The 24174-nt window shown below is 35.0% G+C and overlaps 2 protein-coding genes and 1 long non-coding RNA gene across 3 annotated transcripts; 1 reads left to right on the top strand and 2 right to left on the bottom strand.

Annotated features, from left to right (window-relative positions):
• The first annotated feature begins 2134 nt into the window (after nucleotides 1-2134).
• LOC115229886 lies at nucleotides 2135-7366 on the top strand. The gene is made up of 9 exons (XM_029800151.1): nucleotides 2135-2635; nucleotides 2727-2913; nucleotides 3002-3097; nucleotides 3159-3320; nucleotides 3351-3476; nucleotides 3507-3727; nucleotides 3759-3823; nucleotides 4823-6061; nucleotides 7257-7366. The coding sequence occupies exons 1-9, from the start codon at nucleotides 2136-2138 to the stop codon at nucleotides 7364-7366; spliced, it is 2706 nt and encodes a 901-aa protein (XP_029656011.1). The 5' UTR covers nucleotide 2135.
• Nucleotides 7367-8195: 829 nt separating this feature from the next.
• LOC115229898 (mitochondrial intermediate peptidase-like) lies at nucleotides 8196-9706 on the bottom strand. The gene is made up of 8 exons (XM_036499369.1): nucleotides 9658-9706; nucleotides 9182-9621; nucleotides 9002-9149; nucleotides 8899-8969; nucleotides 8727-8825; nucleotides 8560-8694; nucleotides 8408-8529; nucleotides 8196-8370 (listed from the first exon to the last, which is right to left on the bottom strand). The coding sequence occupies exons 3-8, from the start codon at nucleotides 9078-9080 to the stop codon at nucleotides 8196-8198; spliced, it is 681 nt and encodes a 226-aa protein (XP_036355262.1). The 5' UTR covers nucleotides 9081-9149; nucleotides 9182-9621; nucleotides 9658-9706.
• A 5038-nt stretch (nucleotides 9707-14744) lies between these two features.
• Nucleotides 14745-15374, bottom strand: LOC118761474. The gene is made up of 3 exons (XR_004997407.1): nucleotides 15136-15374; nucleotides 14968-15104; nucleotides 14745-14912 (listed from the first exon to the last, which is right to left on the bottom strand). It is a non-coding gene; the product is annotated as an uncharacterized LOC118761474 (long non-coding RNA).
• Nucleotides 15375-24174: the final 8800 nt, after the last annotated feature.

Genomic DNA, 24174 nt, shown 5'->3' with positions numbered 1-24174 from the left:
ATAAATGAAAAATAAAAGATAATAACAGAAATATTGTATTAATTTTGAATAATGCAGGATGCCATAAGGCAGATGATTATTGTAATATAAATTTTTCATATTTACCTAAAAATACTACTCGTTGTTACAGTTGCTTGATGTTAGAATTGTTAAATGAAATTAAAAATAAGCATCTTTTTGATTTTAAAATAACAAAAAGATAATTTTTGTTAATATAAGAAAACTCCCTCTATCTGAGGAAGCCCCTTTTTTATGACGCACCCCTAAAAATTCTGTCTACTCTTTAAAGAGGTTTAAGAAAATCTAAAAGCAAAGTCAAATGATTGAATTTTTGATATTTTCATTTCGGTGTTTTTTATCTTTATTAATAGAATGAAACTAATTAACTAATTAATTACTTAACTAAGTCCTGAGCCTTCGAATTGAGCAGAGGTTGGCACTCCGCACCCTTTCCCCTTCTTTCTTCTCTTCTTTAGCTCTGTAGAACTCCGAGAAGGTGCAGTCTAGCGGATCTCCCTGCCTAAATGTCAGGAAAGAACTGGATCGACGAGCATTAAACGCGACACTTTTCAGAGTCTTTTGAAAAACAATTCTGAGAGTCTTGTGAAGGACTTTTAAATTGATCTTTTTTATTAGAAATTACTTTTGAAGTTTAGTCAACTTTATCATATTAACTTGGGTAGTACCCAGATCATGCTTAGCCGACACGTAGCCTTTTATGGTCCCGAGGTATTTACCAAGCGCTTTTTCAATAGTAAGAATGGCAGACTTCCTTTGGGATACATTTGACCCACTCCATAAGGTGTTGTCCTTCTTAGTTTGAATTCGCTCACTTAAGTCGACAATGTTGCTCAGTTTACGTCCCAGCTGCTTGCGAGACAAGTATAATCTCTCCTTATTGCTTTCCAACACGTCAGCGTGATTCTTTCGGAGTACTCTTCTGACAATGAAATTTATTTTATGCTCGAATTCGATCAGATCAACGGAGTAGTTTAGCAATGAGATTGCATACTCGTTTAAGGTATGAAAGTTCCGTACATTTAGGCAAGTTTTGTGTAAAATTTCTGCCCTACTACACACGCCCATCACAGACTTTTCCGTTCTGGGTATGATTAATGAGACTGAAATCTCAATTACAGTAAGATATTTATTTTCTTGGTGCTCCTCCAAGACTTTGGCTAAATAGAACAAAGTGTCTAATTTCGGCCAAAAATAAGATATCTACAAATGTGACGGTTATTAGAAAATAGCGAATAATAGAATCTATAAAAAAATTTCAAAGTAGTTTTCGTTTTTCTTGAGGACTTACTTTACATCACTTAATTCAATAGCCGCATTAACGTCAAAATTTTTGGATTGATTAAAAAAATCTTTGATTTTTTGTAAAGCTTAATATCATTCTTTTTAGAAACAATTTGTAGTTTATTAAAAAATAGTTATCAATTACTAGAACTACAAAATCCGACTTAAACAATTAACCAATGAAATTTTTAAAAATCTTCTGGCAAATATCAAAATTTTTCATTTAAAAAATTTTTTGGCGGTTGGTAGATATAAGAGTTGGTAGATATGCGAGACTTTACTTTATAAGGGATTTTCTATCAATAAAACAGATTTTGATAATTAAATAGTGGTTTTTAGAATTTCTAAAGAAAATCCAACTGATTTTCACAAAACATATATTATATAGCTTACCATCTAAAATTTCAGTAAATAATTTTTTAATATTTTGACAAGATAACAAAGAGGTTTGAATAAGTTAATCTCAGAATAATCTGGTTCAACGATCACTGAGAAGAAATTAAAATTTTTTTAAATTCACACCTAAAAGAATAGATACTTAAGGAGTGCTTATTTCTTTACAATTTAGGCAATTTTTTACGAAGAGAAATTATTTAAAGATTTTTTTGAATACCACTAACACTGGCTGAACAATATTAAATTTACAATTGAATCAATTGGCAAAATAACTAACTTTTTTTAAAGAAAGTATATCTTAATGCTATAATTGGGTTTTTAACCACATAACTAAAGTAATTAATACAAATTTTATCGAAAATCGGTATTTTGCGTGGCTAAAGAATTTATAAATGAGAAATGCTTTTATTGATTGTAGAATGGTCGTTTCAGTTAACATGAGAAAGGGAAAAAATGCATCTTACAAACCTAGAACTAGAGAAAGAAGTTTTAAAATAAAACCAACAAATAATATTGATATGGTCCCCAACCAACAAATAATGTCTACTATGAGATCTACCGAAATAATATATGGAAGCCCTGCAAAAACTTTACCGTATGATGCCGGAATGAATTTGACACTTGGAAAAACTTCCCCACAGGTGGAAACATATAAAGAAATAAGAGCAAAAGAAAAGAATCAAATGCGAGATCTTAATACCAGATTAGCACATTATATTGAAATTTCACGATACAACGAAGCACTTAACAAAAAATTAAGAGAAGCAATAGAAAAATTAAAAAAATTACCGAGCAGAGATTGTGATAATCTAAAAAAAATGTATGAAATAGAAATGGGACAGATAAAAAAACTTATTGATGAATGCGAAAATGAAAAAAATAAAGCGCAATGTGCAATCGATGATGATCAAGATATTTTGAACGAATTCCAAGAAAGGTGATTTTATATAATTGAATAGACGATGTTCTAAACTAATACTTTCTTTTGTTTGGTCATCAAAATATTTTTCCACTAAAAATTTCTATAGATTGAAAGAATGCCAAGAAATTGATGAAGATAACCGAGAGAGAATAAGACAGCAAAATGACAATTTAGCAGACTATGAATCAAGATTAGCCCGGCTTCAGAGAGAAATAGATATGGAAAATGAGGATAAAATGAAAAATAAAGAAATAATTGATAATCTTCGTAACAATTTGAATAGAACAAAAAATGTATCACATTTTATTATCGATTTATCAAATATTCGTGGATAGATAAAAATCTCAAATATTTTTACAATAATAAATATTTCACTTCTAGGAAATTACAAACGAAACATTTGCTCGCATTGAAAGCCAAAATCAATATCAAATCCTCAAAGACGAACTTGATTTACAAAAAGAACTTAATGAAAAGGTTCACTATTAAAATAAATTAATAATCGCTAATTAATTTGAAGTTTTACTATAATCAATAGGAACTTGGAGCTGTTAAATTTGTTCCTTTTGAAGATAGAATAAATCAATCAAGAGATTGGTGGTCAAATGAATTTTCCAAATGTATACAAGATATTCAAGAAGAATATGAAACACGATTATCGTCAATTAGAAACGAGCTTCAGTCAAATTATGCATGCAAGGTATGCGAAAATATAAAATATCATTATAAGGTTCACGAGATTCAAACTTCAGCAGCACGAATAAACACCGAGTCAGCCACAATGAAAAATAAATACTCTGTTCTTAAAGATTCGTCAGTGAAGCTTAGAAGTAATTTAAATGAAACAAGACAAGAGGTAATTTGAAAAAAATTCTATAATAAATAGAATTTGTTATTAACAACTCAAAATGAAGAATTACAAAACGAATTTAATCAGTTACAGTCTGATTATGACCAATTAATATTTGAAAAAAACGAGGAAATGAATGAAATCAGGCAAGAATTAGAAAAAACATTATCTGAGCTTCAAAACATTATGGAAAATAATATGACTCTAAAGTTTGAAATAGATTCATACATGTCATTGTTAGAACAGGAAGAAATTAGGTAAAATATATAAAAACTAAAAATATTTTAGAATGGGAATTAATATAAATGAAAATAGGCAGTCGTTCCTCTGCAGAAATAATTCAATACATGAAAGTTCAAATTTAAAATATTGTACTTTTTAGATAAAAATCTTTCACCAATGATGGTCAAAGGAGAGATAGATAAAATAACAACGTTTCAAAATAGCACTAAAGGATCTATTGGAATATATGAAGTCGCAAATGACGGCAGTTTCATTGCAATTGAGAATTTAAATCAAAATAACGTAAAAATATTTAAATTTATTAATCAGTCAGAGAATCTAATAAGGTGGAAAATAATTCAAGATGTTGATAATACAAATATTTCTGAATATGAAATCGAGAACTTAATTTTACAGCCAAGGGAGAAAATAAAAATTTGGGCCAATGGAATGGGAATTGCGCAAAAGAACGATCTAATATGGATAAATAAGACATGTCTTGGTATCGGCAATAAAGTTGTTACATCTCTTTTTAACATGCAAGGAGAGGTATATATAAATTTTTATTTGTTATAGGAAATGGCTACTTACACATTAAAATCAAACTACAGTATTTAATTTAATCTCCATTAAAATTACTAATCTTATTTTTTGAGTTCCAGATTTGTTATAATTTTTAGTTGTTATATTTATAATTTTGTACGAGAAAACGAGAATAGAGACTATTTCTATCGACATGTCATCTGATAAATATAAAATGACTATTTTTATCTATAATTTTAGATCACCCAAAAAGAAACTAAATAACTTAATTAATTTTAACAATTGTATTATTCAATCACACGTTTGTTCATTGTAACTTTGCCGATGGCTATAAAAATCTTTTTATTTCATCTAAATAATTTTTGGAGTTAAATTAACAACTATACCATTTTTAAGTCAATTTCTCAATTAAAAACTTCAAATAGTCGTGAAACGAGCTGGCTTTTTCAGCGGATATCGTTTGCGATATTACGTGGAAATTGCCTGTTCATCCGCTCGGCGACTTATCTAATTTAGTTAACTTCTCTATTTTCTTTGGACCTGAGTTGATATTAAGGTGAATAAATAAACAAAAAATTAAATTTTAGAAAAAAAATCAAACTTCAAATGTCATCTGCAAAACTCAGATTTTCAAGTACAAACTTCAAACGACTTCAGGCCCCAGCCGTCCCCTGACACCCTCGCTCTCAATCCTTTTGCTGTCTCGGAAACTCTTGTACTGAAAGCCCTGAGGGACTTTTCACCTGGAAGCAGTGGTGGTGTAGATGGTCTGAGACCAGGTCATCTGAAAGACCTGACATCTCCCACTACCGCCGAAGCAAGTCGAAAACTCCTGCGCTCAATTACCAACCTGTGCAACCGCTTCATCTCCGGTTCCATCCCCGATTTTGCTCGTGATATTTTCTTTTCCGCCAACCTTACTGCCCTTGGGAAAAAGGACAACGGCGTGAGGCCCATCGCCGTGGGCAATATTTTCCGGAGGCTCTCCGCTAAACTTCTGTGTCGAGCCATTGTTCCCTGCTTGTCCTCGAAGTTTCTGCCTGTCCAACTCGGGGTTGGCGTTCCTAACGGCTGCGAAGCTGCTGTCCACTCAATTCGTGATTTAACTGAATCATTTGAGGAGTTTATTGTGGTCAAATTGGACGTTTCCAACGCATTCAATTCCATCAGACGGGACCACCTTCTGGAGTGCTGTCGTGAATTAGTCCTTTTCGCCTATCCCCTTGTGCATCTCTTATATGCTTGCTCAAGTATCCTTATGTTCAACGATATACCTATTTCTTCGTCTACCGGGGTTCAGCAGGGTGACCCCCTGGGCCCTGTTCTTTTCGCCTTGGGCGTTAATAATATTGCCCACTCTGTCCGTTCCCCAATTAACATTTGGTACCTTGATGATGCGACCATTTGTGGCCCTCCCGATGTTGTTTTTGACGACCTCCGTTTCATTATTCCTTCCCTCTCGGCCATTGGCCTTTCTATAAACGACAACAAATCCGAAGTGGTGAACATCAATCTTAACCCAAATACATTCACTGTTGCAACTTCCACGTGCCAAAATATCCTTTCTGACGTCCAAGTCACCGACAAGTCCAATTTGATGATTCTCGGTGCTCCCATGGGTCCTTCTGCCCTTGAAGACACGTTGTCTTGCAAAATCTCTAATCTTTCCAAGATGATCGAGAAGCTCAAAGACATCGAGCCTCATGTAGCTTTCTTCCTACTGCGGAATTACTTTTCCATGCCTAAGGTCCTTTACACATTAAGGTGTGCTCCCTGTTTCAAAAGAGACGACCTTCTGTCAAATCTGGATAATATCCTCAGGCTCGGTACGAGCTCGCTATGTAATCTGGCCTTTGACGATCCGGGTTGGTCTCAGGCATCTCTACCGGTGCGCTGGGGCGGCCTGGGCATGAGATCTTATTCCGATCTTGCCCTCCCAGCCTTCCTTTCCGCTCGCTCTGCTTCACGTATTCTCTCAGACATCGTTCTCAGAAACCTTCCCGAACGCAAATTGTCTGAAGATTACTCTGCTGCCTGTGGTCGGTGGGAAGCTAGGTTTGGCCCGTGTATACCTGATTCCACATCTATCCAGCGCCAATGGGATGAAATTTCCTGTCGGAAAATATACAAAGACCTGATCGCTGTCTCCAATCAACACCGCGTCGCTTGCCTCCGTGCAGGTCGCTGCGAAGGCAGCGGCGTCTGGCTGAAGGCTCTCCCTCTCCCTTCCATCGGGAACCTGGTGGACAAGGAATGCCTGAGAATGGCAATTTCCCTCCGTGTTGGGCTGAAAATCTGCCAGTCGCACAAATGCCGCTGCGGGGGAACTGTTGACGAGTACGGTTTGCACCCCCTCGCATGCCGGCGAAGTGCCGGTCGCGCCCCCCGTCACAGTGAACTCAACTCGATCATACAGAGAGCCCTCGCTTCAGCTGGCATCCCGTCAATCCTCGAACCTGTTGGACTGGATAGAGGGGACGGCAAACGCCCAGACGGGTTGTCCACCTTCCCATACGAGCAGGGGAAATCCCTTATTTGGGATTCTACCTGTTCGGACACGTTCTCGCTTGGAAATCTCGCTCAGTCCGCCGCCAATCCTGGGCACGCTTCGAGGCAGGCCGAGGACCGAAAGATTCTCAAGTACGGCCATCTTTCCAACTCGCTGTTCTTTACTCCAATTGCCGTGGAGTCCTCCGGGATTTTCGGCCCCAAGACACTCCGCTTCCTTCGCTCGCTCGGCCGACGGATTTCAAGGACTAGTCACGATCCAAGAGAGTATTCTTGGCTCCTGGAACGTCTGTCGATTGCTGTGATCCGAGGGAACGGCTTCGCCATTCGCGAAACTGGCCGGGTGTCTCGTGACGCCAGTAATTAGCTTAGCTATCTTTTCACGTCCTTATTGTTTCAAGTTTTAACATTTGTAAACTTCAAATGTCGTCTGCAAAAATCAATTACAAACCTCAAATTTGTAATTACGAAAGTCAATGTTGCATATAAAAAATTTAAACCCGATTTAATTAGCCTGGAGTACTTTTAAAACAGAAGTAAAAAAATGCCAAGAGAAAAAATGTCAAAAATTCTCAATTATAAAAAAACTCCGGATGGTATTCCAATTTCTGAATATAGGATAAGAATATCAGAACAAATTGCAGGAGACGCAAAAAAAGTTTTAACACCACAAATATTAATGCGATTTGTTAACCGGGTTGAAAAGTATTATCCCCGAGTTACTCGTGGTGAGGACCTTTATGAGTTTTAATTTAACAAAGAATATTTGTTCTGTTTCCCATAATTTGATTACAATTAGTATATACAGTGCTCGTCAAAAAAAATTGCTCAGCCATTTTTTCATGCTTTTATTGACAAATTAATAAAAAATTTAATCTTACGCTTCATTTTTTATTCTAATTTTTAAGTATATTAATTTATTTATGCGATTTTATTTCAATATAAGAAATTTAAAGCATAAAAATTTAAATCTCGTGACAAAAAACATTGCTCACTTTTCTTGTTATTGCATATGCCACGTTCTCCCAAGAAACAGTTAACTGAATTTAAAAAAGGCATGATTATTGCGAACTTTAAAGAGGGTAAATCAATCAGAGAAATCTCAAAAATACTTAATTTGCCGTATTCCACAATACCATTTAATATTCGAAAATTTCGAGAATTTGGAACACTGCATCGGTGACCGGTGAATTTTTTTTGACGACCACTGTACAATATTTTGATAAAATGCAAACTTGAATTTCAAAATTGTAAATTTGAAATTTTCGATTGCAATTAGAAGTTTGTACTTGCAAATTTGAGTTTTGCAGATGACACTTGAAGTTTGTAATTGTAAATTTGAAATTCATAATTGACTTGAAAATGGTATAGAATATCAGACAACTTAAACTAGCCATATTATAGAGTTTTATATGGAATTGAAATAATAAAATGAATAAAATTCATAAAAAATTACAAATCTAAACAATCAAGCGTTAAAAACTCGGAATATTTGTTTATTTCAAACTTAGAATCAGCAAAGTATTCTAAGGTATATTTTTCTATCAAATTACCATTCAAAATCTCAACAGCGGATCTTGATCCTCCGCGGGAAAGTAAAATATCACGAAGCACTTTCCCATTAACCCTAATACAATAAAAGCAGTTCATTTTATATAATATACTTAAATTTTTTTTGATCAGAGAAATTCTCATAGTATATTCGAGAAGCAATTGCATGCGACAATAAATATGAATAATATTTTGCTCCATAATTTGAAAAATGTGAAAATCTTAAATATGGTACCTGAAAGTATGATTAATTTATTAATTCAACGAGAAAAGGATCGGGTTCTCTCGAAGTAATTTTTTTGAAAATCTCTTCATAAATGGATTTAGTTTTACACGGAGAAGGTGATTTAGTAACATGGAGTTCGATATCAAGTAAAGAATAAATCAGCTGTTCTTGTATCTTCTATTGCTATTGAAATTTATATCTGATACCAAAGGAGAATGAATTCTTTCAATGTTTGAAATTAACAATGCATGTTTATCACTAATCGGAATTCCAGTATTATAATGTTTTGAATACTTCTTTAAGAACTATAATTAATAATAATATGATCTAAGTATTTAAGGTTGACTAATTTTTGAAAATCAATAAAATATTATATACATGAAAGTCGAAAGCAAAATATTCCATCAAAATAGAGGGTACCTCAGCAAAGTCGGTAGGGCATCTTGTTCCTACACAAATAAAAATTAATTTGTTTCTATACCAGAAACATGCTGATATTTAGTTTGGCCAAAAATGGTATGTATTGCGTGTCCAAATTCATGAAACAAATTCCTCACCATAGAAGGATTTAAAAGCAAAGGACCCTCCAATCTTTCATCTAGATTTAATGAAATCGTTGAAATTGGAATCTATAAAAAATTCAGAGATGATAAAAAAACACCTGAACTGATCCATCAATAAATCGTTTAGCGCAACGAATGGTGTAATGACAATCCTGTCGACTTTTGCCATCACGAGCAAATAGGTCACAATAAATATAACCAATAATGCTATCGCTACTTTTGACACTCTATCATACTTAATTTGAATGTTACTAATTTCACAACGTCATGATTCCACAAAAGTTCATTACTATTTTCAGTTGATATTTCCTCAATCTTAACATCAAACAAGGTGTCCATTATAATAGCAATTCCTTCAATACATCCCCCCAAAGAAAAATATTTCGAAATATCCGCCAGTTCAGACTGGTATGCTCTGCTATGTAACAAATGACAGAAATAGTTGAAATTCCAAGGATCATAAAATCCATCATTAATAGATGAGTGATTGCCATCATAAACCATCAGGTACTGCATATTTGCGATTTCTTTTTCCGCACTGGAAGAATAAAATGTGAAAAAGTCAAATCCTTACCGAGTTGAAATGCGTTCTGAAATCCCCCACAAAAACTGTCTCAAATTATCTTTGAATTAGACTAAAAATATCACCAATTCCAGGACATAACATAGCTTGACTAGTTCTCTCGAAATAATTATCGAAGCCACATATTTTAGCAAGCTTGCAACGTTCTTCAAGAAGTGTATTTAATGATTTCTGCTTTTCAGCACAATTAGAATAAAATATCTGATAAGAAAAACGACGTGTCTAAGATATTTAGTGTCAGAATAAAAACCTCTTCGTTTGGAGACATACATACAGTATCAACAGAATAATACGTTCCGATTTTAGGATAACTATATTATTTTTATGCAAATAAAAGAACATGTTTTCAAAGTGCTTTCGATATTGAACAATTGGAACTTTCACTGGTTTTGTCGAGAGTCTAAAAAAATCAAAAGTCGACTTAAGACAAGACGAACTTACATTAACAAATTCTCTTCTCTACAGTTTATCTAAAATTAATAACTCTATATTCGTCAAAATGTATAGCACAAGATTTAAAATCTTCAAGAAGTAGTTGACCAGCATAAATGTCGTCTTTATCATAATCGACTGAATTTTCGACTTCTTCAGTTAAAACGGAATACAGTTCTTTATTAGTGTTCAACCTAATTTGATTTAAAGCCTAAGAACATCTCGATGATCAATCCCAAATCAATGTATGCCCTTTCTGCATTTGAGCGGATTGATTCAACTGGATGAGAAGATCTCACAAATTCGGCCTTTCTATGATTGTTTTATAAAATTTACCAAATCAGCGACTTTGCAAATTTCATTTGACATTTCATCGAATATTTCTACAATTTTCATGTTTCGTTTTTCTTGAGGTAAAAAGATTTGATCCTTTAATGAGACAATTCCCAATTTCAGTCTCTCAATACATATTTCAAATGCTTTATTGTTGAATAAATCCAACCCTTCAATCCCAAAAATAAATCCAGATTTCTATAAAATATATTAATCACACAAAACTTTTTTTTCTAATCTTTTTGTTGAATTGAATAGGGATTCCAAATTCGAGAAATTAGAAAGACGTCGAACTAGTAATTTGGTTATCATTATGTCGACAACTAAGATTGAAATAAAATTAAATGTTTTTAAATAGTTATTCGATTTTTTAATTATAAATTTAATTTTTAAAAAACGGATCAAAAATATTAAAAATAAGTCTTCTTGCCTATAATCACGTAAACCCTCCCCTGTAGAATAAAACACGAAGAAGACACTTATGAAAAGAATTTAAAAAATGAAATAATATAAATTGTCTTGTTTGTTTGTTAATAAAAAAATCCTATTCATTCCAAAATGTACAAACAGACAGAATTTGGAAATAAAAATACATTTCTGCTATAAAATAGATTTTTGCCTTGAAAATTGGCGAAAATGTTCCGGTTTGGAACCACAGCAGGTTTCAGCCATATCCGTTGTGAATGGCATCATAAGATGCTTCCGATGCAACCAGTGTAGACACATGTCTTACAAGTGCACCGAAAAAGTCAGATGTCTGCTCTGTGGAGACGAACACAGACACAAAAACTGCCTGAAATCGAAGCCCAGGCTAAAGTCCAAGTTGTAAAAACCTGCGTTAACTGCAACAACACTGGGCACCTGGCGTGCTACGTTGGTTGCCCTTCTCTCAAAGCCGCGACAGCAGCCTCACAAGTTGAGAAGAATCTGCAGGCTAAAAACCCGATCCGCTGGGCAAAAGCCGAACTCACTGAGTCGTTCTGGACGAAGAGACCAACCCCGAGTCTGTCCAAAGTCGATGTCTTCATTCAGACATTGCCCGATTCGGATGCCGACATCAACCCGCGTTCAAAACTGACGACCTTCCCAGCATAAAAGTTAACCGCTTGGCTGTCGCCCGCAAGAAAGGAAACACCCTTCGATACAAAATCCTGCCGCAAAGAGGTACCTATTTGGAGCAGGACCTGCACAACAGAGATGCCCTTATGGAATTCTTTGAGCCCCGACAAAACTCGGCGTGGAACCTGAGACGCTGCAACAGCTCCTACTAGAAGAGAGCATGCCAGCAACATAGCTCCTATGAAAATCATCGCTGTGAGACGGCATCACGACTTTGTTAAGATGGTAAACACCTGCCATCCAGACATTATTGTCTTCAACAAGTCAAAACTCAAGTAGACAACTCTTATGAACTCCCGGGATACTGATCACTGGATCTAAAATTAGCCAGCTGCTCTACACCAGGGACCAGATCAAGCATTTTCTAGCTCAAAAAACTCCAAGTCAGTAACTTCACTATCATCGAGGGAACGCTCTGTGAATTCCTTTCTTTTGAAGTGAAAACCGAGCTTTTTCTGGCTAAAGGCGTAAGAATATATTCCAATACCTCTCCCCCTGTACCAGATTGATCGACGGCTTCAAGTACAGCTCACTGCCTTCTCGTTGGAGACCTAAACTCGAAGCACACAGTGTTTGGCTGTCGGATGACCAATCAGGATAATCGTACACTAAAGAAAGTCACTGACAAACTCGCTGTATTTGTCAGGACTCCTGAAGACCCGAACCACACTCGCAACCAAATAACTTATGCTTGAGTATCTGCTCGTATACCTTGACAATATCGTGAGCGACCACCTACCAATGGAGTTAATTCAAGCTGGTATTGAAAAGCAAGAACGCGAATTTACTCGATACTCCCTATCGAAGATTAACTGGTCGCACTATATGAGCTCCTTAAATGGCTTTCTATACGACAACGGTAGCAGTGTCGGCTACGATTCTGTCCTCGATATCGTCTTTGCAAGTGATGGGATAAACAGATGTATGCACCACTACCTGACCTCCTACGCAACCAAGCCACATGCTGGCCACGCGACGAAGAGCAGCCTGGGCGAGAAAACGACGAACCTATTTTCGGAGAGAAAACGCCTGAGAAATAAACTCAGACGCGTTGTAAATCCTATCGACCTGGCCACGCTTAAGGACATGATTTTAGAGATCAGTGGAAAAATAAACCTCGGGATAAAGCTGGACGCTGCCAGAAAATGGCAGAAGGATTGTAAAAATCTTAACCGAAAAACCCAAACTTCTGGGACTGTTTCCATAAGGTGTCAAACCTTGCAAGAAAGTCTTCTCCGTCAAAGCTGTACGACCAATCCGGCATGCCTGCCAGGATATTTAGCCGAGACCCAGGAGGCCCCTCAAAGGACGGCCCAATCATCAATGTCGGAGCCACTGTCGTGTCCACTGCGGTCGGAGCACTACCCAGTCGCCACAGTAGAGATGATCTATCCGCTCGTCTAAAGACAGCTCACCGGACCACGACAAGCTTCCTATGCGCCTGCTAAAAGAAGGCTCCGAGGAATTACACGAGTTCCTGGCGCGACTGTCCTCAGCGAGTCTGAAATGGGGTCATGTACCAAAAGCATGGAAAGTTACCGAGGTCCGGATGATCAAAAAGCCTGGGAAGCCGATTAATTTAACTAGTAGTTATTGTCCATATACTTAATCCTAACCATGTCAAGGCTAATGGAAAAAATCACGGCAAAGCGCCTCAATTTTCTGGCCAAAGTGAAGAACGTGCTGCTCTCGCAGCAATGGGGTTTCCGCTTGGGACGGAGCTGCAGTGACTATTTTCTGACGGTAAAGTCCTCAATGTCAAGAGCAATAGAGTTCAAAGAAACTTTATCGCTCATATCAACAACAACAGCGGCTCTCAATAACAATGGAAAAATCTGCTTACTTACAAATCAACACAAGAAAGTTACCAGATCAGAGGCCCGGGCTCCTAGTTGAAATTGATCGCCTCAGCTATATACGCTACCTGAGAGTTACAATCGATGCTAACCCGGGTTAATGCCTGCTCTCCGTCTCTTAAAAAGTATGCATCTGGACCCAAGTACCTTGCTGTACGGAACGAAAGCGTGGTTCTTCTCGAAAGAATACAAAAAAATACTCAGAAAATGTGAAAAAATACGGCGCTATGCTTTGAAACTAGCCTACAGGCTTGACCCACGAGGGCCGGTCCCAAGCTGGGCGGAGACCAAGTCCCAGGAGATACGGCGGGTAATTGAGGAATCTATCCGAACTTTTTGGAGACGATATCAAATGACCGACCTATTTATCGGTCGGGATCAGTAGCCGCCTACCTTGTTTCCAGGCAGCAAAAATAGACGTATCCTCTGAAGAGTTCGATTGCCTAGAGCAGTTGTCTCGTCCTATCAGACGTCCTAATTCCTGTCACTGTCTCTCTCTGTTTAAAATAAAATTTGATTGATTTGTCATTTTACAATATTTATTTTGACAAAATCGATTTTAAAATAGAATTCGAATATTTTTTTAAATTTTTATCCAAGTCCATAAGTGTAACCACCTAGGCTCGGTAACGGACTAGGGTCGTGACATAATCTCTCAATTCAGAAACCACTTCAATTCTGAGCCAGCTAATTGTTTACAGACTTTTGAATCCAATTAAAAACTAGACTAGAAATATAGCGAATTCAAATTTAATAAACAAAATAAATTTAATCACGTCACAACATTACTTCCTCCAATTTTCTCGAGTTCTCACTTGCCGTGAACTTTTTATGAGCATCATTTAAGAATGAACGAATAAGCGGAGTTATTTTTGGATGACGACACGTTCTAAGTAATTTCCACAACATTTCAAGTTGCTCAATAGCCAAATCTACAGCATAATGCTTGACAAATGCTAAAAATGCGCAATGCCATAGGACTGGAGTTTCTTCAGGCCCACTCCGTTCAAAACGCATAAAATAAGCAACCAGTGAATCAATTGCTTGATATGGTATTGCGTATCGTTTTTCCAACAATACTTTTATAACGATATTTCTGGCTCCATGGTTAGCAGAATTCTCATTGGTCGTTGTTAACATAATGAGAGCGGCAGCGGAATGTTCAACGGGGACCGACGCATGAGAGATAACAGCAGATATTATATTAGCTTCCCGAAGAGTAAAATCTGACGATTCGCAACAAAGTGGAAGAAGAATTCCCTTGAAAAATGCTGCGGGTTTAAACAATGCCTTTTTAAGTGCCTAGTAAGATGATTATAAAAAACTAACCCTGAATATATGAAAATTAAGCTTTTTATAGTATTTGATGTCGTCGCGAATTCGAGGTAGCAAAACAAATGATAGGAAAGACTGTACTTGATCAACAGACAAACGAGACACAAAAATTCGTGTTGCTTCGTACATAGCTGCGGCGGTCCACCCATTTGGATCAGTAATTTTTAGTATCTAAAGAGAATATCAGGATAGTAATAAAAATATTAATTGAAATGATTCTTCTTACTTCAAGCCAGTTAGAAAAACAAGGAAGTACTTTGAAGGCCTTAGGAATTGGACCAGAACGATATATTGATAAAAACTGTCTAACTCGCTCATAAATAGCACGAGCTTCGGGGTTAATCAAATCAGAATGTTCATATTCTATTTCAAATTAAACAAATATATAATCAACCGATATTATCAGTCAATTGACTTTCAATTTCCCAAAGCTTGTCGTTTAATGATTTTACGACCTCATCGTTCTCTCCGATTGAAACAATATCATCAAAAAAGGCCTGTTCGGAAAGTTCATAGGATTTCACTGAGCAGTTTTCTTTGCTTTCAACGTCCTCTAACTCTCTTCTAACTTTGAAAACAAAGTCTTGACAAAAATTTAAAGGCTCTACACAATCCACTTCTTCATTTTTATGCGATAAACTATTAAGTTATACATGATGATATTAAAAACATGATGGGTTGAGAATTTCTTGAAAGTTCTTGTTTCTGAAGAACAGCTTCTTTGAGAATTTTTGAAGAAAGTTTTTCATTAACATACTATTATAGAAATATTCTAGTAAACTTGATCATTTTCATAGTGATTTGATTTAATCTTCGGGTTTTTAGAAGAAACCTTGATAGTCTTGAGTTTTGAAAGTTGGTCTTCCAAGCATGGACGCGTTGAATTAATTTTAGCTTTCAGTTTACTTCTCTTTCCCATTAACTGGTTTAAATAGACTAAGAGATTATAAAAGAGACAAATTTAACCAGACAAATTAACGACTACAAACGATTGAAATTATTAAATATATAAAAACGTGTAAATAAAATTTTTAATATATAAAAATAATTTACAAATAATATTTAATGATTAATAGAATTCGTCCTGATGTTGCTGGTCAATTTGGAAAAAAATTTCTCTCTTTCATGTTATCTTAATAATAAAATGGTATGGTGTGTGTCTGTCTGTCTGTCTGTGTGTCTGTCTGTCTGTCTGTGTGTGCACACCAACTTCAAATTGGCAATACGATGTCCTCGACTTACATGATGAGGTCCTTAAAACCTTCCCCCCAAAAAAAATTAAAAAAAATTTTTCTGCGTTTTGGTCAAAATGAACAACTACGATGTCCTCGACTTACATGATGAGGTCCTTAAAACCTTCCCCCCCAAAAAAATTAAAAAAAAATTTTCTGCATTTTGGTTAAAATGAACAACTACAATGTCCTCGACTTACATGATGAAGTCCTTAAAACCTTCCCCCCCAAAAAAATTAAAAAAAAATTTCTGCATTTTGGTTAAAATGAACAACTACAATGTCCTCGACTTACATGATGAAGTCCTAAAACCTTCCCCCCAAAAAAATTAAAAAAAAATTTTCTGCATTTTGGTTAAAATGAACAACTACAATGTCCTCGACTTACATGATGAAGTCCTTAAAACCTTCCCCCCAAAAAAATTAAAAAAAAATTTTCTGCATTTTGGTTTATAAAATGAACAACTACAATGTCCTCGACTTACATGATGAAGTCCTTAAAACCTTCCCCCCCAAAAATCAAAAAAATTATTTCTGCATTTTGATTAAATGAACAACGCGAATGTCCTCGACATTCATGATGAGGTCCATTAAAACCTTCAAGGAAAAATCTCCGTATTAAGAATATCCTTGATGAAAACGACAGCGAGGAATATTAACAATGATGAACTCCCATTATTCGCGATAAAGAAATTCAATTCATCCTATGTTTTTCTCTTTAAAATTAATTGCATATATCATTATCGACCATGAATCAAAATTAAAGCTATTATCATATTTGACTTTGACAGAATGTGCAATCACAGATTGCACGACTTTGAATAGAGTGTGCAATTAACAGATTTTGAAAAACCACTTTGATAGTTGAAACCACATTAGCACAATCATTAACACAATTTACCACCAATTGACGCACGACCTTGAATAGAGTGTGCAATTAACAGATTTTGAAAAACACTTTGATAGTTGAAACCACATTATTATTCAAAAATAATTTTTTAAATAGATAACCGAAGGAGGGAAAAACGAAGCTGAAGAAAAAACGGTCAGCTTAATAAGGTAATTAATTAAATTTTTTTTGTTGTGTCGCTTTTTTGTGTGTCGCTTTCTTGCCTGCCGCATCTCTGCCTGCCGCATTTCCGCCTGCCGCATCTCCCCCTCCCCATTTCCGCCAGTAAAAAATAAAAAAAGAAAAAAAGGAAATTACAAGGAAAAATGAAAAAATTAAATATAAAAAAAAATAAAACCACAAAAAATGAAAAAAAAAAGTTTGCAATGACAATAAACAAGGCCCAGGACAGTCATTAAAGGTAGTTGGGTTATTTTTAGAGTGAGTGCTTTTCCACATGGACAGCTGTATGTGGGATGCTCGAGGGTAGGCAGAAGAGAAATTTATTCATATATGCCAAGGAAGGACGGACGACAAAAATCGTTATCAACAGGCGATAATAGGGGTACACTTAAATTAAACCAGGTAGTTTTATACATCTACATAAACTTATAGTTGTTTGATGAAACAGGCCCTCCGCAGGAGCTAGGTCGCGGTGAGCGAAGCGAGCTGCCGAGCTAGTTAATTGATAAATTTGATATTTATTAATAGTCCTACAATACTTTTGGCAAGTGTATTCGGTTTTGGAGCAATAACATATAACGCAGAACGCTATTGGCCCAAAATAATTGAGATTAAGAAAAATAAACTTGAGGAATCCAAAATTAATCAAGAAGACATGCTTAGGAAGTACGGAAGATTAAAATAATTAAGTTTTAATATTGTTTCTATCTTACTTATCCCTCAACTTTTTTGAAATGCCTGTATTTTCTTTAGCATAGTTTTATCTGTGTTCTTCTTATATCACTATTATAGAACAGTGGTTCTCAAACTTCTTTACCTCTCTTACCTCCTGGCATTACATAATATTGAATTATATAAAATCCAATGTTGTGATATGTTGATATCGGATTACACCAAATTTCTATAAATAATTTTTTAAGCCATTGAAGAATGTTAGAGAAAAAAAGAAGTTAACTAAATTAGATGAGTCGCCGAGCGGATGGACAGGCAATTTCCACGTAATATCGCGAACGATATCCGTTGAAAAAGCCAGCTCGTTTCACGACTGTCGTGACTTCTCCTCGAGATGATTAAACCAATCTCTGAGAGGAGTTTGAGCGCTTTGGGTCCAATTATCCCACTGGTCTCAAAAGCCAGAGGAATGAAGCAACAGGTATTGGTCAAAGAGCCATATTTTGCAGTTTTTCTAGATTCGGCAAGGGCAAATGCAGATCCAGGACGAGAAGCGGAGTCAACCAGCGATGATGAGGAAAATGAGTCTACGCAGGTAACATCCTACACGAGTGCCATTCCCTCCCTTAACGGGAATAGTGTTGATTCAAATAAGTTTTTGACTTTTAATAATTAATTCAATAAATTTTTCTTGAATATTTAAAGATAAATCATATTTTTAAAAAAAAGAATTGACAAAAAGCTCAATATCTACTTTAATCATTTCATGTAAATATTTAAAAAAAATTTTATTTTATACATTCAACTTATCAATATAGTAAAATTAGAATCTGATGTATTATCTATCAACAATTGGAGGGTCTTTACGAAAAATCTAAAATATTCACATTTTATTTCCTTCTTTGAACATTATCGTGGCTGTTTGTTTTCCATAAATATACAATTTCGAATTTTTATACGTTCTTTCTGGTAATTTCGGCCTATAGTTGTATCACTTTTTTAACACAGAAAATATCTAAATTGTTTGGTTGTATTTGGGTTTTAATTTTCGGATAGCCGTGACGAGTTTTTTGGAACTTTCTTACTCATTCCACCAAACAGTCAAAACTTGCGAAGCAGAAATTTTGCATTCAAAACTTTACCAGATAACCTTTATTAATACTAGCTCGGCAGCTCGCTTCGCTCACCGCGACCTAGCTCCTGCGGAGGGCCTGTTTCATCAAACAACTATAAGTTTATGTAGATGTATAAAACTACCTGGTTTAATGTAACCCTATTCTATCGCCTGTGATAAAGATGTTTGTCGTCCGTCCTTCCTTGGCATATATGAATAAATTCTCTTCTGCCTACCTCGAGCATCCCACATACAGCTGTCCATGTGAAAAGCACTCACTCTCTAAAAATAACCCAACTACCATTAATGACTGTCCCTGGGCTTGTTTATTGTCATTGCAAACTTTTTTTTCATTTTTGTGGTTTATTATTTTTTATATTTAATTTTTTCATTTTTACTTTGTAATTTCCTTTTTTTTTTTTTTATTTTTTGTTTTTACTGGCGAAATGGGGCAGGGGGAGATGCGGCAGGCGGAAATGCGGCAGGCAAGAAAGCGACACACAAAAAAGCGACACACAAAAAAGATTTAATTAATTACCTTATTAAGCTGACCGTTTTTTCTTCAGCTTCGTTTTTCCCCTTCGGTTATCTATTTAAAAAATTATTATTTTTGAATAATAAAAAAGTTTAGGAAAGAGGCATACCGAAAATAAATTCTATCTTTACGAAAAACTCAAGTAAATAGTTAATATTTTTACGCTCTTCTGATTGCGCTGTCATTTGGTGGTAAATTGTGTAATGGTTGTGCTAATGTGGTTTCAACTATCAAAGTGGTTTTTCAAAATCTGTTAATTGCACACTCTATTCAAGGTCGTGCGTCAATTGGTGGTAAATTGTGTTAATGATTGTGCTAATGTGGTTTCAACTATCAAAGTGGTTTTTCAAAATCTGTAATTGCACACTCTATTCAAAGTCGTGCAATCTGTGAGTGCACATTCTGTCAAAGTCAAATATGATAATAGCTTTAATTTTGATTCATGGTCGATAATGATATATGCATTTAATTTTAAAGAGAAAAACATAGGATGAATTGAATTTCTTTATCGCGAATAATTGGGAGTTCATCATTGTTAATATTCTCGCTGTCGTTTTCATCAAGGATATTCTTAATACGTGAGATTTTGCCTTGAAGGTTTTCATGGACCTCATCATAATGTCAGACATTCGCGTTGTTCATTTTAATCAAAATGCAGAAAATAATTTTTTGATTTTTTGGGGGAAAGGTTTTAAGGACTTCATCATGTAGGCGGGGACATTGTAGTTGTTCATTTTAACCAAAATGCAGAAAATTTTTTTTATTTTTTTTGGGGGAAGGTTTTAAGGACTTCATCATGTAAGTCGAGGACATAGTAGTTGTTCATTTTAACCAAAATGCAGAGAAAAATTTTTTTTAATTTGTTTGGGGGGGAGGTTTTAAGGACTTCATCATGTAAGTCGAGGACATTGTAGTTGTTCATTTTAACCAAAATGCAGAAAATTTTTTTTAATTTTTTTGGGGGGGAAGGTTTTAAGGACTTCATCATGTAAGTCGAGGACATTGTAGTTGTTCATTTTAACCAAAATGCAGAAAATTTTTTTTAATTTTTTTGGGGGGGAAGGTTTTAAGGACTTCATCATGTAAATTGAGGACATTGTAGTTGTTCATTTTAACCAAAATGCAGAAAATTTTTTTTAATTTTTTGGGGGGGAAGGTTTTAAGGACTTCATCATGTAAGTCGAGGACATTGTAGTTGTTCATTTTAACCAAAATGCAGAAAATTTTTTTTTAATTTTTTTGGGGGGAAAGGTTTTAAGGACTTCATGTAAATCGAGGACATTGTAGTTGTCATTTTAACCAAAATGCAGAAAATTTTTTTTTAATTTTTTTGGGGGGGAAGGTTTTAAGGACTTCATCATGTAAATCGAGGACATTGTAGTTGTTCTTTAACCAAAATGCAGAAATTTTTTTTTAATTTTTTTTGGGGGGGAAGGTTTTAAGGACTTCATCATGTAAGTCGAGGACATTCTAGTTGTTCATTTTAACCAAAATGCAGAAAATTTTTTTTTAATTTTTTTGGGGGGGAAGGTTTTAAGGACTTCATCATGTAAGTCGAGGACATTGTAGTTGTTCATTTTAACCAAAATGCAGATAATTTTTTTTTTAATTTTTTGGGGGGGAAGGTTTTAAGGACCTCATCATGTAAGTCGAGGACATCGTATTGCCAATTTGAAGTTGGTGTGCACACACAGACAGACAGACACACACCATACCATTTTATTATTAAGATGTCTAAGCACTATTAATTCACGTAAATTATAGGTATGGCGTAATCAAATATAGTCATCTTAATAATAAAATGGTATGGTGTGTGTCTGTCTGTCTGTCTGTCTGTGTGTCTGTCTGTGTGTCTGTCTGTCTGTCTGTCTGTGTGTGCACACCAACTTCAAATTGGCAATACGATGTCCTCGACTTACATGATGAGGTCCTTAAAACCTTCCCCCCAAAAAAATTAAAAAAAATTTTTCTGCGTTTTGGTTCAAAATGAACAACTACGATGTCCTCGACTTACATGATGAGGTCCTTAAAACTTCCCCCCCCAAAAAAAATTAAAAAAAAATTTTCTGCATTTTGGTTAAAATGAACAACTACGATGTCTCGACTTACATGATGAAGGTCCTTAAAACTTCCCCCCCCAAAAAAATTAAAAAAAAATTTTCTGCATTTTGGTTAAAATGAATAACTTCGATGTCCTCGACTTACATGATGAGGTCCTTAAAACCTTCCCCCCAAAAAAATTAAAAAAAAATTTTCTGCATTTTGGTTAAAATGAACAACTACGATGTCCTCGACTTACATGATGAGGTCCTTAAAACCTTCCCCCCCAAAAAAAATTAAAAAAAAATTTTCTGCATTTTGGTTAAAATGAACAACTACGATGTCCTCGACTTACATGATGAGGTCCTTAAAACCTTCCCCCCAAAAAAAATTAAAAAAAAATTTTCTGCATTTTGGTTAAAATGAACAACTACAATGTCTCGACTTACATGATGAAGTCCTTAAAACCTTCCCCCCCAAAAAAAATTAAAAAAAATTTTCTGCATTTTGGTTAAAATGAACAACTACAATGTCCTCGACTTACATGATGAAGTCCTTAAAACCTTCCCCCCAAAAAAATTAAAAAAAAATTTTCTGCATTTTGGTTAAAATGAACAACTACAATGTCCTCAACTTACATGATGAAGTCCTTAAAACCTTCCCCCCAAAAAAAATTAAAAAAAAATTTTCTGCATTTTGGTTAAAATGAACAACTACAATGTCCTCGACTTACATGATGAAGTCCTTAAAACCTTCCCCCCAAAAAATCAAAAAATTATTTTCTGCATTTTGATTAAAATGAACAACGCGAATGTCCTCGACATTCATGATGAGGTCCATTAAAACCTTCAAGGCAAAAATCTCACGTATTAAGAATATCCTTGATGAAAACGACAGCGAGAATATTAACAATGATGAACTCCCAATTATTCGCGATAAAGAAATTCAATTCATCCTATGTTTTCTCTTTAAAATTAAATGCATATATCATTATCGACCATGAATCAATATTAAAGCTATTATCATATTGACTTTGACAGAATGTGCAATCACAGATTGCACGACTTTGAATAGAGTGTGCAATTAACAGATTTTGAAAAACCACTTTGATAGTTAAAACCACATTAGCACAATCATTAACACAATTTACCACCAATTGACGCACGACCTTGAATAGAGTGTGCAATTAACTGATTTGAAAAACACTTTGATAGTTGAAACCACATTAGCACAATCATTAACACAATTTACCACCAATTGACAGCGCAATCAGAAGAATTTGCGTAAAAATATTAGCTATTTAGTTAAGTTTTTCGTGAAGATAGAATTTATTTTCGGTATGCCTCTTTTCCTAAATTTTTTTATTATTCAAAAATAATTTTTTCAATAGATAACCGAAAGAGGGAAGACGACCTTAAGAGAAGAAAAGAGTTTTCGTAAAGATAGAATTTATTTTCTGTATGCCTCTTTTCCTAATATTTTTTATTATTCAAAAATAATTTTTAAATAGATAACCGAAGGAGAAAAATGAAGCTGAAGAAAGATGGCTAACGTAATAGAGGCGACGATATTAACAGGTAAGTATTGAGGTGAGGATGTTTATATCCACGAATTCCGATAATTTCTGATGAATTACCATTTAGATTAAAAGGCTGCAATTTCCTTTGAGGATGAGTTTTGCAATGACAATAAACAAGGCCAGGGACAGTCATTAAAGGTAGTTGGGTTATTTTTAGAGAGTGAGTGCTTTTCACATGGACAGCTGTATGGGGATGCTCGAGGGTAGGCAGAAGAGAAAATTTATTCATATATGCCAAGGAAGGACGGACGACAAACATCGTTTATCAACAGGCGATAGAATAGGTTACATTAAACCAGGTAGTTTTATACATCTACATAAACTTATAGTTGTTTGATGAAACAGGCCCTCCGCAGGAGCTAGGTCGCGGTGAGCGAAGCGAGCTGCCGAGCTAGTTTAAAATAATAAAATACTTAAATTTATAAATGTCACACATATAAGCGACGAGATATAATGTTGTGAAGTGATTCAGGCAACCAGCTTCCATTGATAAAAATATAAACTATATTTTTATCCACATATATTTGTCCGCTTCCAAATCGATAAACTTGCTTTCCAGAAATAAATTTTGATGCAATTGGATAAAACTCAATTCCATTATCTGCAGCCTACAAAACAATTAGAAACATTTACTTTCTGAGCGACCAAATCTTTGAATGTATTAGGAGCTATAGGAGATAGTGCTGGACTCGCATTAAAAGACATCATCGAATCCTAATATTATAAAACAGGTACCAAACCAAATTCTGGGAAGTGCGTTTAAAAGAATTACTATTAAATGAACCATCTTGTGTCGCCGTAAATGCACATTCCATCATTGACAAAGATTCGCGAAATTTATCTTATATAATAAAAAATTAAAACCTTTTAAAACGTCGTCGTGAAGATATTTTGGAGGAAACATTGATTTCCAGCCAAAATACCATTTATTAATCTCGGAATAATCAGGGGCACCTCGCAGCCAATCTTCCAAAACATACATAAATACAGGAAAAAAAAGTTCATCAATTAACTGAACCATGTGATGTTGTGGCACAATATCATGCCAAATTATAAATGCAGACCAAACATCTAGAAAAATAACCAACAATAAAAAACCAAGTTTCTGATCACGTGGATCGATAATAAACGAGTTTTTCATATACACAGACAGTTTGGGAAGTATTTTTCTAATAAGAAAAGTTTCCAAA

Source organism: Octopus sinensis, unplaced genomic scaffold (genome assembly GCF_006345805.1).
Source record: "Octopus sinensis unplaced genomic scaffold, ASM634580v1 Contig13764, whole genome shotgun sequence".
NCBI lineage: Eukaryota > Metazoa > Mollusca > Cephalopoda > Octopoda > Octopodidae > Octopus > Octopus sinensis.
This window is presented reverse-complemented; position numbering and strand designations above follow the sequence as displayed.